We start from the raw sequence: 15459 nt of genomic DNA, 5'->3' as shown, positions 1-15459 counted from the left end.
TAACCGCCCCCGGGGTATTACTAATCACCCCTAGTGTATAACTGTCCCCAGGTATTACTAATCACCCCTAGTGTACAACTGCCCCCGGGGTATTACTAATCACCCCTAGTGTATAACTACCCCCAGGGTATTACTAATCACCCCTAGTGTATATCCGCTGCCCCCGGGGTATTACTAATCACCCCTAGTGTATAACTGTCCCCAGGTATTACTAGTCACCCCTAGTGTATAACTGCCCCCAGGTATTACTAATCACCCCTAGTGTATAACTGCCCCCGGGTATTACTAATCACCCCTAGTGTACAACTGCCCCCGGGGTATTACTAATCACCTCTAGTGTATAACTACCCCCGGGGTATTACTAATCACCCCTAGTGTACAACTGCCCTCAGGTATTACTAATCACCCCTAGTGTATAACTGTCCCCAGGGTATTACTAATCACCCCTAGTGTATAACTGCCCCCGGGGTATTACTAATCACCCCTAGTGTATAACTGCCCCCAGGGTATTACTAATCACCCCTAGTGTATAACCGCCCCCGGGGTATTACTAATCACCCCTAGTGTATATCCGCTGCCCCCGGGGTATTACTAATCACCCCTAGTGTATAACTGCCCCCAGGTATTACTAATCACCCCTAGTGTATAACTGCCCCCGGGGTATTACTAATCACCCCTAGTGTATAACAGCTCCGGGGTATTACTAATCACCCCTAGTGTATAACTGCCCCCGGGGTATTACTAATCACCCCTAGTGTATAACAGCGTCGGGGTATTACTAATCACCCCTAGTGTATAACTGCCCCCTGGGTATTACTAATCACCCCTAGTGTATAACTGCCCCCAGGGTATTACTAATCACCCCTAGTGTATATTCGCTGCCGGGGTATTACTTATTACCCCTAGTGTATAACTGCCCCCGGGGTATTACTAATCACCCCTAGTGTATAACTGCCCCCGGGGTATTACTAATCACCCCTAGTGTATAACTGCCCCCAGGGTATTACTAATCACCCCTAGTGTATAACAGCTACGGGGTATTACTAATCACCCCTAGTGTATAACTGCCCCGGGGTATTACTAATCACCCCTAGTGTATAAATGCCCCCGGGGTATTACTAATCACCCCTAGTGTATAACCCCCCCCCCCCCTGGGTATTACTAATCACCCCTAGTGTATAAATGCCCCCAGGGTATTACTAATCACCCCTAGTGTATAACAGCTCCGGGGTATTACTAATCACCCCTAGTGTATAACTGCCCCCGGGGTATTACTAATCACCCCTAGTGTATAACTGCCCCCGGGGTATTACTAATCACCCCTAGTGTATAACTGCCCCCAGGGTATTACTAATCACCCCTAGTGTATAACAGCTACGGGGTATTACTAATCACCCCTAGTGTATAACTGCCCCCGGGGTATTACTAATCACCCCTAGTGTATAAATGCCCCCGGGGTATTACTAATCACCCCTAGTGTATAACCCCCCCCCCCCCTGGGTATTACTAATCACCCCTAGTGTATAAATGCCCCCAGGGTATTACTAATCACCCCTAGTGTATATCCGCTGCCGGGGTATTACTTATTACCCCTAGTGTATAACTGCCCCCCTGGGTATTACTAATCACCCCTAGAGTATAACCCCCCCCCCCTGGGTATTACTAATCACCCCTAGAGTATAACCCCCCCCTGGTGTATTACTAATCACCCCTAGTGTATAACCGTCCCTGGGGTATTACTAATCACCCCTAGTGTATAACTGCCCCCAGGGTATTACTTATTACCCCTAGTGTATAACTGCCCCCAGGGTATTACTAATCACCCCTAGTGTATATTCGCTGCCGGGGTATTACTTATTACCCCTAGTGTATAACTGCCCCCGGGGTATTACTAATCACCCCTAGTGTATAACTGCCCCCGGGGTATTACTAATCACCCCTAGTGTATAACTGCCCCCGGGGTATTACTAATCACCCCTAGTGTATAACAGCTCCGGGGTATTACTAATCACCCCTAGTGTATAACTGCCCCCCTGGGTATTACAAATCACCCCTAGAGTATAACCCCCCCCCCCCCCCCGGGTATTACTAATCACCCCTAGTGTATATTCGCTGCCGGGGTATTACTTATTACCCCTAGTGTATAACTGCCCCCGGGGTATTACTAATCACCCCTAGTGTATAACTGCCCCCGGGGTATTACTAATCACCCCTAGTGTATAACTGCCCCCGAGGTATTACTAATCACCCCTAGTGTATAACTGCCCCCGGGGTATTACTAATCACCCCTAGTGTATAACTGCCCCCCTGGGTATTACTAATCACCCCTAGAGTATAACCCCCCCCCTGGGTATTACTAATCACCCCTAGTGTATAACCGTCCCTGGGGTATTACTAATCACCCCTAGTGTATAACCCCCCTCCCCCCCCTGGGTATTACTAATCACCCCTAGTGTATAACAGCTCCGGGGTATTACTAATCAACCCTTGTGTATAACTGCCCCCCCGGGGTATTACTAATCAACCCTTTTGCATAACTGCCCCCCCGGGGTATTACTAATCACCCCTAGTGTATAACAGCTCTGGGGTATTACTAATCACCCCTAGTGTATAACAGCTCTGGGGTATTACTAATCACCCCTAGTGTATAACAGCTCTGGGGTATTACTAATCACCCCTAGTGTATATCCGCTGCCGGGGTATCACTAATCACCCCTAGTGTACAACTGCCCCCGGGGTATTACTAATCACCCCTAGTGTACAACTGCCCCCGGGGTATTACTAATCACCCCTAGTGTATAACTGCCCCCTGGGTATTACTAATCACCCCTAGTGTATAACTGCCCCCAGGGTATTACTAATCACCCCTAGTGTATATTCGCTGCCGGGGTATTACTTATTACCCCTAGTGTATAACTGCCCCCGGGGTATTACTAATCACCCCTAGTGTATAACTGCCCCCGGGGTATTACTAATCACCCCTAGTGTATAACTGCCCCCAGGGTATTACTAATCACCCCTAGTGTATAACAGCTACGGGGTATTACTAATCACCCCTAGTGTATAACTGCCCCCGGGGTATTACTAATCACCCCTAGTGTATAAATGCCCCCGGGGTATTACTAATCACCCCTAGTGTATAACCCCCCCCCCCCCTGGGTATTACTAATCACCCCTAGTGTATAAATGCCCCCAGGGTATTACTAATCACCCCTAGTGTATAACAGCTCCGGGGTATTACTAATCACCCCTAGTGTATAACTGCCCCCGGGGTATTACTAATCACCCCTAGTGTATAACTGCCCCCGGGGTATTACTAATCACCCCTAGTGTATAACTGCCCCCAGGGTATTACTAATCACCCCTAGTGTATAACAGCTACGGGGTATTACTAATCACCCCTAGTGTATAACTGCCCCCGGGGTATTACTAATCACCCCTAGTGTATAAATGCCCCCGGGGTATTACTAATCACCCTAGTGTATAACCCCCCCCCCCCCCTGGGTATTACTAATCACCCCTAGTGTATAAATGCCCCCAGGGTATTACTAATCACCCCTAGTGTATATCCGCTGCCGGGGTATTACTTATTACCCCTAGTGTATAACTGCCCCCCTGGGTATTACTAATCACCCCTAGAGTATAACCCCCCCCCCCTGGGTATTACTAATCACCCCTAGAGTATAACCCCCCCCCTGGTGTATTACTAATCACCCCTAGTGTATAACCGTCCCTGGGGTATTACTAATCACCCCTAGTGTATAACTGCCCCCAGGGTATTACTAATCACCCCTAGTGTATAACTGCCCCCAGGGTATTACTAATCACCCCTAGTGTATATTCGCTGCCGGGGTATTACTTATTACCCCTAGTGTATAACTGCCCCCGGGGTATTACTAATCACCCCTAGTGTATAACTGCCCCCGGGGTATTACTAATCACCCCTTGTGTATAACTGCCCCCGGGGTATTACTAATCACCCCTAGTGTATAACAGCTCCGGGGTATTACTAATCACCCCTAGTGTATAACTGCCCCCCTGGGTATTACAAATCACCCCTAGATTATAACCCCCCCCCCCCCCCCGGGTATTACTAATCACCCCTAGTGTATATTCGCTGCCGGGGTATTACTTATTACCCCTAGTGTATAACTGCCCCCGGGGTATTACTAATCACCCCTAGTGTATAACTGCCCCCGGGGTATTACTAATCACCCCTAGTGTATAACTGCCCCCGAGGTATTACTAATCACCCCTAGTGTATAACTGCCCCCGGGGTATTACTAATCACCCCTAGTGTATAACTGCCCCCTGGGTATTACTAATCACCCCTAGAGTATAACCCCCCCCCTGGGTATTACTAATCACCCCTAGTGTATAACCGTCCCTGGGGTATTACTAATCACCCCTAGTGTATAACCCCCCTCCCCCCCCTGGGTATTACTAATCACCCCTAGTGTATAACAGCTCCGGGGTATTACTAATCAACCCTTGTGTATAACTGCCCCCCCGGGGTATTACTAATCAACCCTTTTGCATAACTGCCCCCCCGGGGTATTACTAATCACCCCTAGTGTATAACAGCTCTGGGGTATTACTAATCACCCCTAGTGTATAACAGCTCTGGGGTATTACTAATCACCCCTAGTGTATATCCGCTGCCGGGGTATCACTAATCACCCCTAGTGTACAACTGCCCCCGGGGTATTACTAATCACCCCTAGTGTATAACTGCCCCTGGGGTATTACTAATCACCCCTAGTGTAGAACTGCCCCACAAGGGTATAGTCTACACTGATATAATAGTAATGACATGAGGTAGTCACAGCCCCGCCCCCTGTATGATATCACTGCTATAGCAGTAATATAATGATGTTTTGCAGAGTCTCCACCATGAGGGTCCTGCTTCAGCTGCTGCCCCTCCTCTTTAGTCACGGCCTGGCTGCTCCAAGGACCGATAGCAGGTAAGTCATCTGCTGCACAATATAAAGGCAACAGCTTCTCTATATACCCCGAACCCCAACAGGATGAAATCCAGTGGATGAGACGGGCCGACACTGTGGAGACAACCCAGCCGATACTGGTCACTGAGGTCCATGATCCCACCGACCCCATCTGGGTGGCTTATGGCCTCAGCCCTCCTGGACCTCCTGCCATTCATAGTCACTGAGGTCCATGATCCCACCGACCCCATCTGGGTGGCTTATGGCCTCAGCCCTCCTTAGAAGTCCCCCAGGGGGATCAGTGCTGTGTATATAGAAGTCCCCCAGGGGGATCAGTTCTGTGTATATAGAAGTCCCCCAGGGGGATCAGTGCTGTGTATATAGAAGTCCCCCAGGGGGATCAGTGCTGTGTATATAGAAGTCCCCCAGGGAGATCAGTGCTGTGTATATAGAAGTCCCCCAGGGGGATCAGTGCTGTGTATATAGAAGTCCCCCAGGGGGATCAGTGCTGTGTATATAGAAGTCCCCCAGGGGGATCAGTGCTGTGTATATAGAAGTCCCCCAGGGGGATCAGTTCTGTGTATATAGAAGTCCCCCAGGGGGATCAGTTCTGTGTATATAGAAGTCCCCAGGGGGATCAGTGCTGTGTATATAGAAGTCCCCCAGGGGGATCAGTGCTGTGTATATAGAAGTCCCCCAGGGAGATCAGTGCTGTGTATATAGAAGTCCCCCAGGGGGATCAGTGCTGTGTATATAGAAGTCCCCCAGGGGGATCAGTGCTGTGTATATAGAAGTCCCCCAGGGGGATCAGTGCTGTGTATATAGAAGTCCCCCAGGGGGATCAGTTCTGTGTATATAGAAGTCCCCCAGGGGGATCAGTTCTGTGTATATAGAAGTCCCCCAGGGGGATCAGTGCTGTGTATATAGAAGTCCCCCAGGGGGATCAGTTCTGTGTATATAGAAGTCCCCCAGGGGGATCAGTGCTGTGTATATAGAAGTCCCCCAGGGGGATCAGTGCTGTGTATATAGAAGTCCCCTAGGGGGATCAGTGCTGTGTATATAGAAGTCCCCCAGGGGGATCAGTGCTGTGTATATAGAAGTCCCCCAGGGGGATCAGTGCTGTGTATATAGAAGTCCCCCAGGGAGATCAGTGCTGTGTATATAGAAGTCCCCCAGGGGGATCAGTGCTGTGTATATAGAAGTCCCCCAGGGGGATCAGTTCTGTGTATATAGAAGTCCCCCAGGGGGATCAGTGCTGTGTATATAGAAGTCCCCCAGGGGGATCAGTTCTGTGTATATAGAAGTCCCCCAGGGGGATCAGTGCTGTGTATATAGAAGTCCCCCAGGGGGATCAGTGCTGTGTATATAGAAGTCCCCCAGGGAGATCAGTGCTGTGTATATAGAAGTCCCCCAGGGGGATCAGTGCTGTGTATATAGAAGTCCCCCAGGGGGATCAGTGCTGTGTATATAGAAGTCCCCCAGGGGGATCAGTGCTTTGTATATAGGAGTCCCCAGGGGGGATCAGTGCTGTGTATATAGGAGTCCCCCAGGGGGATCAGTGCTGTGTATATAGAAGTCCCCCAGGGGGATCAGTGCTGTGTATATAAAAGTCCCCCAGGGGGATCAGTGCTGTGTATATAGAAGTCCCCCAGGGGGATCAGTGCTGTGTATATAGAAGTCCCCCAGGGGGATCAGTGCTGTGTATATAGAAGTCCCCCAGGGGGATCAGTGCTGTGTATATACAAGTCCCCCAGGGGGATCAGTGCTGTCTATATAGAAGTCCCCCAGGGGGATCAGTGCTGTGTATATAGAAGTCCCCCAGGGAGATCAGTGCTGTGTATATAGAAGTCTCCCAGGGGGATCAGTGCTGTGTATATACAAGTCCCCCAGGGGGATCAGTGCTGTCTATATAGAAGTCCCCCAGGGGGATCAGTGCTGTGTATATAGAAGTCCCCCAGGGGGATCAGTTCTGTGTATATAGAAGTCCCCCAGGGGGATCAGTTCTGTGTATATAGAAGTCCCCCAGGGGGATCAGTGCTGTGTATATAGAAGTCCCCCAGGGGGATCAGTGCTGTGTATATAGAAGTCCCCCAGGGGGATCAGTGCTGTGTATATAGAAGTCCCCCAGGGGGATCAGTGCTGTGTATATAGAAGTCCCCCAGGGGGATCAGTGCTGTGTATATAGAAGTCCCCCAGGGGGCTTCATATTACTGTAAGGGAAAGTTAAAAAAAGTGTTTTTATTAATAAAAAATCCCCTCCACTAATAAAAGTCTGAATCACCCCCCTTTTCCCATTTTACAAATAAATAAAGAAATAAACATGTTTGGTATCGCCGCATGCGTAATTGCCCGAACTATTAATTAATCACATTTTTGATCTCGCACGGTAAACGGCATCAGCGCAAAAAAATCCCAAAGTGCAAAATTGCGCATTTTTGGTCGCATCAAATCCAGAAAAATTGTAATAAAAAGTGATCAAAAAGTCGTATATGGGCAATCAGGGTACCGATAGAAAGAAGACATCATGGCGCAAAACATGACACCTCACACAGCCCCATAGACCAAAGGATAAAAGCGCTATAAGCCGGGAATAGAGCGATTGTAAGGAACGTATATTTGTTAACAATGGTTTTAATTTTTACAGGCCATCATATACAATATAAGTTATACATGTTATATATCGTTTTAATCGTAACAAATTTAGGAACATATATAACAAGTCAGTTTTACCCCAGGGCGAATGGCGTAAAAATGACCCCCCCCCCCCAAAGAAAAATAATTGCGTTTTTTTTTTTCAATTTCACTGCGCATATAATTTTTTTCTGGTTTCGCAGCATATTTTATGGAAAAATTTAGCCTGTCATTGCGAAGTACAATTAGTGACGCAAAAAAAAGGGCTCATGTGGGTCTGTAGGTGTAAAAATGCAAGTGCTATGGCCTTTTAAGCACAAGGAGGAAAAAACTGAAAGTTAGCCCGGTCCTTAAAGGGTTAAAAAGGCCAATTTTCCGGGGTTACGGGCCGAACTTCAGGGCACAGACTGGGAGCGGCTGCTGTCACATACGGATACTGATAATACATGGGAAATCTGCTAATCCACATTACATAACTGTACGGCCAAATATATTCCTATGGGGAACAAATATAAAGGGTTAAAATCCAATCCCACATGGCGACAACTAGTGATGAGCGAGCATGCTGGTCCGAGCTTGGTACTCGATGGAGTATTAGGGTACTTGATGGAGTATTAGGGTACTGGATGGAGTATTAGGGTACTCGATGGAGTATTAGGGTACTCGATGGAGTATTAGGGTACTGGATGGAGTATTAGGGTACTGGATGGAGTATTAGGGTACTGGATGGAGTATTAGGGTACTGGATGGAGTATTAGGGTACTGGATGGAGTATTAGGGTACTGGATGGAGTATTAGGGTACTTGATGGTACTCGTTACTCGGACGAGCATCTTGCGATACTCGAGGAAATCTCATCATCCGTTTCCTGTAAGTTTGGGCGCTATTTCTCAGCCAATAAACATGCAGGAGACTCTTTGGTGCATCCTGCGATGACGTGGGTCCCATACATGTCGATAGCAGCGATTGGTTGGCCAGATCAGATGACCCTGCCATATAAAACTGGGCGGGGGCAGTGCTGGCTTCAGACCCATGCTGTGAGAGATCAGAGACAGAGCTGCTGCTGGCAGGGGCGTAGCTAGGATTCATGGGGCCCCATAGCAAAAAACTGTATGGGGCCCCCCTACACACTAATATATATATATATATATATATATATATATATATATATATATATATGTATATATTCGGTGATGTGGCAAAGAAAAATCTCTTGTGGCCAGAGGCAGAATCCTGTGTGCAGCCACAACAGTGACTGGCAGAGAAGAAAGCCAATGTCTGCCTGTTCTGTCCATCCACTGTATATAACTATAACAGCCTATCAGGAGCCTCCTGGTTATATACATAGGTGCAGGAGCAGACTACCTTTTGCTTAACCCTCTATTTACTGCAGTATGTAAGTGACCCAGTGTTCTCCTACATGCTGCAACACAAAGGGTTAATACAGAAGACAATTAGCTCTCTCCTTCACTGATAACCCCTGACCTCTGAGAACAGAGGTCAGAGGTTATCAGAGTAGTGAGGCAGAGAGCTAATTATTAACCCTTTTGTTTGTGTTGCAGCATGTAAGAGAACACTGGGTCATTTACACACTTCAGTACATAAGAGGTTAAAATGAAGAGTTTTTTCCGTCCCAACATGTTTTTCTTTTCTACACTTTAAGCTAAAAGTCCCAATATTGTGGTGACTATTCCCCAGGTGTTCACGGACAGTGACGTCCCCAACCAGCTCAGCCGTGTTAGAAATAACCAGATCCGGCAGCCGTCACTTCTAGTCGGCTCCTCCACAAACTGGCCCAGAAAATTATCCTGCAGGAGGGTAAAAAATTCCCCCCCTTTGTGGATTTAGCTGAACCGTGACCCCAATCTATATCTGGGTAGTTGTCCCCATTACCACTACTGTCCCCTCCCGGGCAGCCCGCTGTATTTGTCTATTCAACTGGCCATCTACCCCCTCAGTAATGTTGGGGGGTCTATAGATTACACCAAGAATAATTTTTCACTCTTTACCTCCTTCTGTAGTTCTACCCACAATGCTTCCACATCATCACAGTCATCGCCCACTATTGCATCTGTTACACTCACTTTATTATCATTTCTAACATACAAACATACTCCTCCTCCTCCTGCCCACCCTGTCCTTATACCATACAGACATACTCCTCCTCCTCCTGCCCACCCTGTCCTTATACCATACAGACATACTCCTCCTCCTGCCGGCCCTGTCCTTATACCATACAGACATACTCCTCCTCCTGCCCGCCCTGTCCTTATACCATACAGACATACTCCTCCTCCCCCTGCCCACCCTGTCCTTATACCATACAGACATACTCCTCCCCCCCTTCTGCCCACCCTGTCCTTATACTATACAGACATACTCCTCCTCCTGCCTACCCTGTCCTTATACCATACAGACATACTCCTCCTCCCCCTGCCCACCCTGTCCTTATACCATACAGACATACTCCTCCTCCTGCCCACCCTGTCCTTATACCATACAGACATACTCCTCCTCCTGCCCACCCTGTCCTTATACCATACAGACATACTCCTCCTCCTGCCCACCCTGTCCTTATACCATACAGACATACTCCTCCTCCCCTTGCCCACCCTGTCCTTATACCATACAGACATACTCCTCCTCCTGCCCGCCCTGTCCTTATACCATACAGACATACTCCCCCTCCCCTTCTGCCCACCCTGTCCTTATACCATACAGACATACTCCTCCCCCCCTTCTGCCCACCCTGTCCTTATACCATACAGACATACTCCTCCTCCTGCCCGCTCTGTCCTTATACCATACAGACATACTGCTCCTCCTGCCCGCCCTGTCCTTATACCATACAGACATACTGCTTCTCCTGCCCGCCCTGTCCTTATACCATACAGACATACTCCTCCTCCTCCTGCCCACCCTGTCCTTATACCATACAGACATACTCCTCCTCCTGCCCGCTCTGTCCTTATACCATACAGACATACTCCCCCTCCCCTTCTGCCCACCCTGTCCTTATACCATACAGACATACTCCCCCTCCCCTTCTGCCCACCCTGTCCTTATACCATACAGACATACTGCTCCTCCTGCCCGCCCTGTCCTTATACCATACAGACATACTGCTCCTCCTGCCCGCCCTGTCCTTATACCATACAGACATACTCCTCCTCCTCCTGCCCACCCTGTCCTTATACCATACAGACATACTCCTCCTCCTGCCCACCCTGTCCTTATACCATACAGACATACTCCCCCTCCCCTTCTGCCCACCCTGTCCTTATACCATACAGACATACTCCCCCTCCCCTTCTGCCCACCCTGTCCTTATACCATACAGACATACTCCTCCTCCCCTTCTGCCCACCCTGTCCTTATACCATACAGACATACTCCTCCTCCTGCCCACCCTGTCCTTATACCATACAGACATACTGCTCCTCCTCCTGCCCACCCTGTCCTTATACCATACAGACATACTGCTCCTCCCCCTGCCCGCCCTGTCCTTATACCATACAGACATACTCCTCCTCCCCCTGCCCGCCCTGTCCTTATACCATACAGACATGCTCCTCCTCCCCTTCTGCCACCCTGTCCTTATACCATACAGACATACTCCTCCTCCCCCTGCCCGCCCTGTCCTTATACCATACAGACATACTCCTCCTCCCCCTGCCCACCCTGTCCTTATACCATACAGACATGCTCCTCCTCCCCTTCTGCCCTCCCGGTCCTTATACCATACAGACATACTCCTCCTCCTGCCCGCCCTGTCCTTATACCATACAGACATACTCCTCCTCCTGCCCACCCTGTCCTTATACCATACAGACATACTCCTCCTCCTCCTGCCCACCCTGTCCTTATACCTTACAGACATACTCCTCCTCCTGCCCACCCTGTCCTTATACCATACAGACATACTCCTCCTCCTGCCCACCCTGTCCTTATACCATACAGACATACTCCTCCTCCTGCCCACCTGGTTCTTATACCATACAGACATACTCCTCCTCCCCTTCTGCCCACCCTGTCCTTATACCATACAGACATACTCCTCCTCCTGCCCGCCTTGTCCTTATACCATACAGACATACTCCTCCTCCCCCTGCCCGTCCTGTCCTTATACCATACAGACATACTCCTCCTCCTGCCCGCCCGGTCCTTATACCATACAGACATACTGCTCCTCCTGCCCGCCCTGTCCTTATACCATACAGACATACTCCTCCTCCTCCTGCCCACCCTGTCCTTATACCATACAGACATACTCCCCCTCCCCTTCTGCCCACCCTGTCCTTATACCATACAGACATACTCCCCCTCCCCTTCTGCCCACCCTGTCCTTATACCATACAGACATACTGCTCCTCCTCCTGCCCACCCTGTCCTTATACCATACAGACATACTGCTCCTCCTCCTGCCCACCCTGTCCTTATACCATACAGACATACTGCTCCTCCCCTTCTGCCACCCTGTCCTTATACCATACAGACATACTCCTCCTCCCCCTTCCCGCCCTGTCCTTATACCATACAGACATACTCCTCCTCCTCCTGCCCACCCTGTCCTTATACCTTACAGACATACTCCTCCTCCTGCCCACCCTGTCCTTATACCATACAGACATACTCCTCCTCCTGCCCACCCTGTCCTTATACCATACAGACATACTCCTCCTTCTGCCCACCCTGTCCTTATACCATACAGACATACTCCTCCTCCCCTTCTGCCCGCCCAGTCCTTATACCATACAGACATACTCCTCCTCCTGCCCGCCCTGTCCTTATACCATACAGACATACTCCTCCTCCTGCCCACCCTGTCCTTATACCATACAGACATACTCCTCCTCCTGCCCGCCCGGTCCTTATACCATACAGACATACTCCTGCTCCTGCCCACCCTGTCCTTATACCATACAGACATACTCCTCCTCCCCTTCTGCCCACCCTGTCCTTATACCATACAGACATACTCCTGCTCCTGCCCGCCCGGTCCTTATACCATACAGACATACTCCTCCTCCTGCCCACCCTGTCCTTATACCATACAGACATACTCCTCCTCCCCCTGCCCGCCCTGTCCTTATACCATACAGACATACTCCTCCTCCTGCCCACCCTGTCCTTATACCATACAGACATACTCCTCCTCCTGCCCACGCTGTCCTTATACCATACAGACATACTCCTCCTCCCCCTGCCCGTCCCGTCCTTATACCATACAGACATACTCCTCCTCCCCTTCTGCCCACCCTGTCCTTATACCATACAGACATACTCCTCCCCCTGCCCACCCTGTCCTTATACCATACAGACATATTCCTCCTCCTCCTGCCCACCCTGTCCTTATACCATACAGACATACTCCTCCTCCCCCTGCCCACCCTGTCCTTATACCATACAGACATACTCCTCCTGCCCACCCTGTCCTTATACCATACAGACATACTCCTCCTCCCCTTCTGCCCACCCTGTCCTTATACCATACAGACATACTCCTCCTCCTCCTCCTGCCCACCCGGTCCTTATACCATACAGACATACTCCTCCTCCTCCTCCTGCCCACCCGGTCCTTATACCATACAGACATACTCCTACCCCTGCCCACCCTGTCCGTATACCATACAGACATACTCCTCCTCCTCCTCCTGCCCACCCTGTCCTTATACCATACAGACATACTCCTCCTCCCTTCTGAACAATGTAAATCCCTGACTATTGACAGCCCAGTCATGTGAGGAGTCCAGCCATGTCTCAGTCACACCAACCACATGAATGGACTCCTCCAGCACCCAGGCCTCCAGCTCCCCCATCTTGCTGCTAGACTTCTGGCATTAGTGACCATACACTTTATATTACCATCGTGTTTAACCGCTTCATTATAAGAAATGGGATTTATTACAGTGCTGTGGCTACAATTGCGATGCCCTGGCTCCTGGGGGCCACTCCGCAGAGTAGATCTCACCCAGATGAGAATCTTGAGACTTGAGACAGGAACACAGCCAGAAATACTTCTTGTGGAACTGGAGCAGCAGAGCACACGCAGGCCTCTCTCTTTAGACAGGGGAGAGAGAACATACACTTGTCTCCCTGAAGGTGGAAGACAAGACTGAGGTAGAACAGGAAGTCACATGGTAACCCCAGCCAAAGCTCGATGACCATTGGGGGTACCATGGAAACGGGCAGTCATGTGACATCCAGCCATTGCATCATCACACCATTAGGCATATACAGAGAAATATACATGAGAAGTACCATCCTTGAACACTAGGGGGGCAACATAATACCATTAGACACTGATACCTGAATATACATGCAATAAATGAATGGAATAGCAGATCTGAATACTGAGAAGGGGGACACAATACACGCAGTTTGCAGTGGACCATAGCTTTCCAGAACAGAACTGGTTGTAATGAAAGTGTGAGCATAAGAGGGGCTGTTCTGGGACACTGCACAATCATCCCCACTGCTCATCCGCAACATATGGATGTCCCTATCCACTTCTCTTATCCTCATCCCCCCCCACAGGACCCTTCTCCCTATCCACTGCTCTTATCCTCCCCCCACAGGACCCTCCTCCCTATCCACTGCTCTTATCCTCCCCCTCCCCCCACAGGACCCTTCTCCCTATCCACTGCTCTTATCCTCCCCCTCCCCCCACAGTACCCTTCTCCCTATCCACTGCTCTTATCCTCCCCCACAGGACCCTTCTCCATATCCACTGCTCTTATCCTCCCCACAGGACCCTTCTCCCTATCCACTACTCTTATCCTCCTCCCACAGGACCCTTCTCCCTATCCACTGCTCTTATCCTCCCCCCACAGGACCCTTCTCCCTATCCACTGCTCTTATCCTCCCCCACAGGACCCTTCTCCCTATCCACTGCTCTTATCCTCCCCACAGGACCCTTCTCCCTATCCACTGCTCTTATCCTCATCCCCCCCCCACAGGACCCTTCTCCCTATCCACTGCTCTTATCCTCCCCCCACAGGACCCTTCTCCTTATCCACTGCTCTTATCCTCCCCCCACAGGACCCTCCTCCCTATCCACTGCTCTTATCCTCCCCCCACAGGACCCTTCTCCCTATCCACTGCTCTTATCCTCCCCCCACAGGACCCTTCTCCCTATCCCACTGCTCTTATCCTCCCCCCACAGGACCCTTCTCCCTATCCACTGCTCTTATCCTCCCCCACAGGACCCTTCTCCCTATCCACTGCTCTTATCCTCCCCCCACAGGACCCTTCTCCCTATCCACTGCTCTTATCCTCCCCCCACAGGACCCTCCTCCTTATCCCCTGCTCTTATCCTCCCCCTCCCCCCACAGGACCCTGCTCCCTATCCACTGCTCTTATCCTCCCCCACAGGACCCTTCTCCCTATCCACTGCTCTTATCCTCCCCCTCCCCCCACAGGACCCTTCTCCCTATCCACTTCTCTTATCCTCATCCCCCCCCCACAGGACCCTTCTCCCTATCCACTGCTCTTATCCTCCCCCACAGGACCCTTCTCCCTATCCACTGCTCTTATCCTCCCCCACAGGACCCTTCTCCCTATCCACTGCTCTTATCCTCCCTCCACAGGACCCTTCTCCCTATCCACTGCTCTTATCCTCCCCCCACAGGACCCTTCTCCCTATCCACTGCTCTTATCCTCCCCCACAGGACCCTTCTCCCTATCCACTGCTCTTATCCTCCCCCACAGGACCCTTCTCCCTATCCACTGCTCTTATCCTCCCCCACAGGACCCTTCTCCTTATCCACTGCTCTTATCCTCCCCCACAGGACCCTTCTCCTTATCCACTGCTCTTATCCTCCCCCCACAGGACCCTTCTCCCTATCCACTGCTCTTATCCTCCCCCCACAGGACCCTTCTCCCCT

General features: G+C 50.3%; 2 protein-coding genes across 3 annotated transcripts in view; one reads left to right on the top strand and one right to left on the bottom strand.

Annotated features, from left to right (window-relative positions):
* ABHD1 (abhydrolase domain containing 1) overlaps nucleotides 1–15459 on the bottom strand; it is a 90096-nt gene that overhangs the window by 49728 nt on the left and 24909 nt on the right. The window lies entirely within an intron of this gene.
* The window catches only part of CGREF1 (cell growth regulator with EF-hand domain 1), a 67972-nt gene that overhangs the window by 27767 nt on the left and 24746 nt on the right, over nucleotides 1–15459 (top strand). For both annotated transcript variants that reach the window (XM_069973297.1, XM_069973298.1), the window contains exon 2: nucleotides 4884–4964. In XM_069973297.1, the coding sequence (XP_069829398.1) occupies nucleotides 4884–4964 (81 nt within the window). The remainder of the gene's footprint in view (nucleotides 1–4883; nucleotides 4965–15459) is intronic.

Source organism: Dendropsophus ebraccatus, chromosome 6 (assembly GCF_027789765.1).
Source record: "Dendropsophus ebraccatus isolate aDenEbr1 chromosome 6, aDenEbr1.pat, whole genome shotgun sequence".
Classification (NCBI taxonomy): domain Eukaryota; kingdom Metazoa; phylum Chordata; class Amphibia; order Anura; family Hylidae; genus Dendropsophus; species Dendropsophus ebraccatus.
This window is presented reverse-complemented; position numbering and strand designations above follow the sequence as displayed.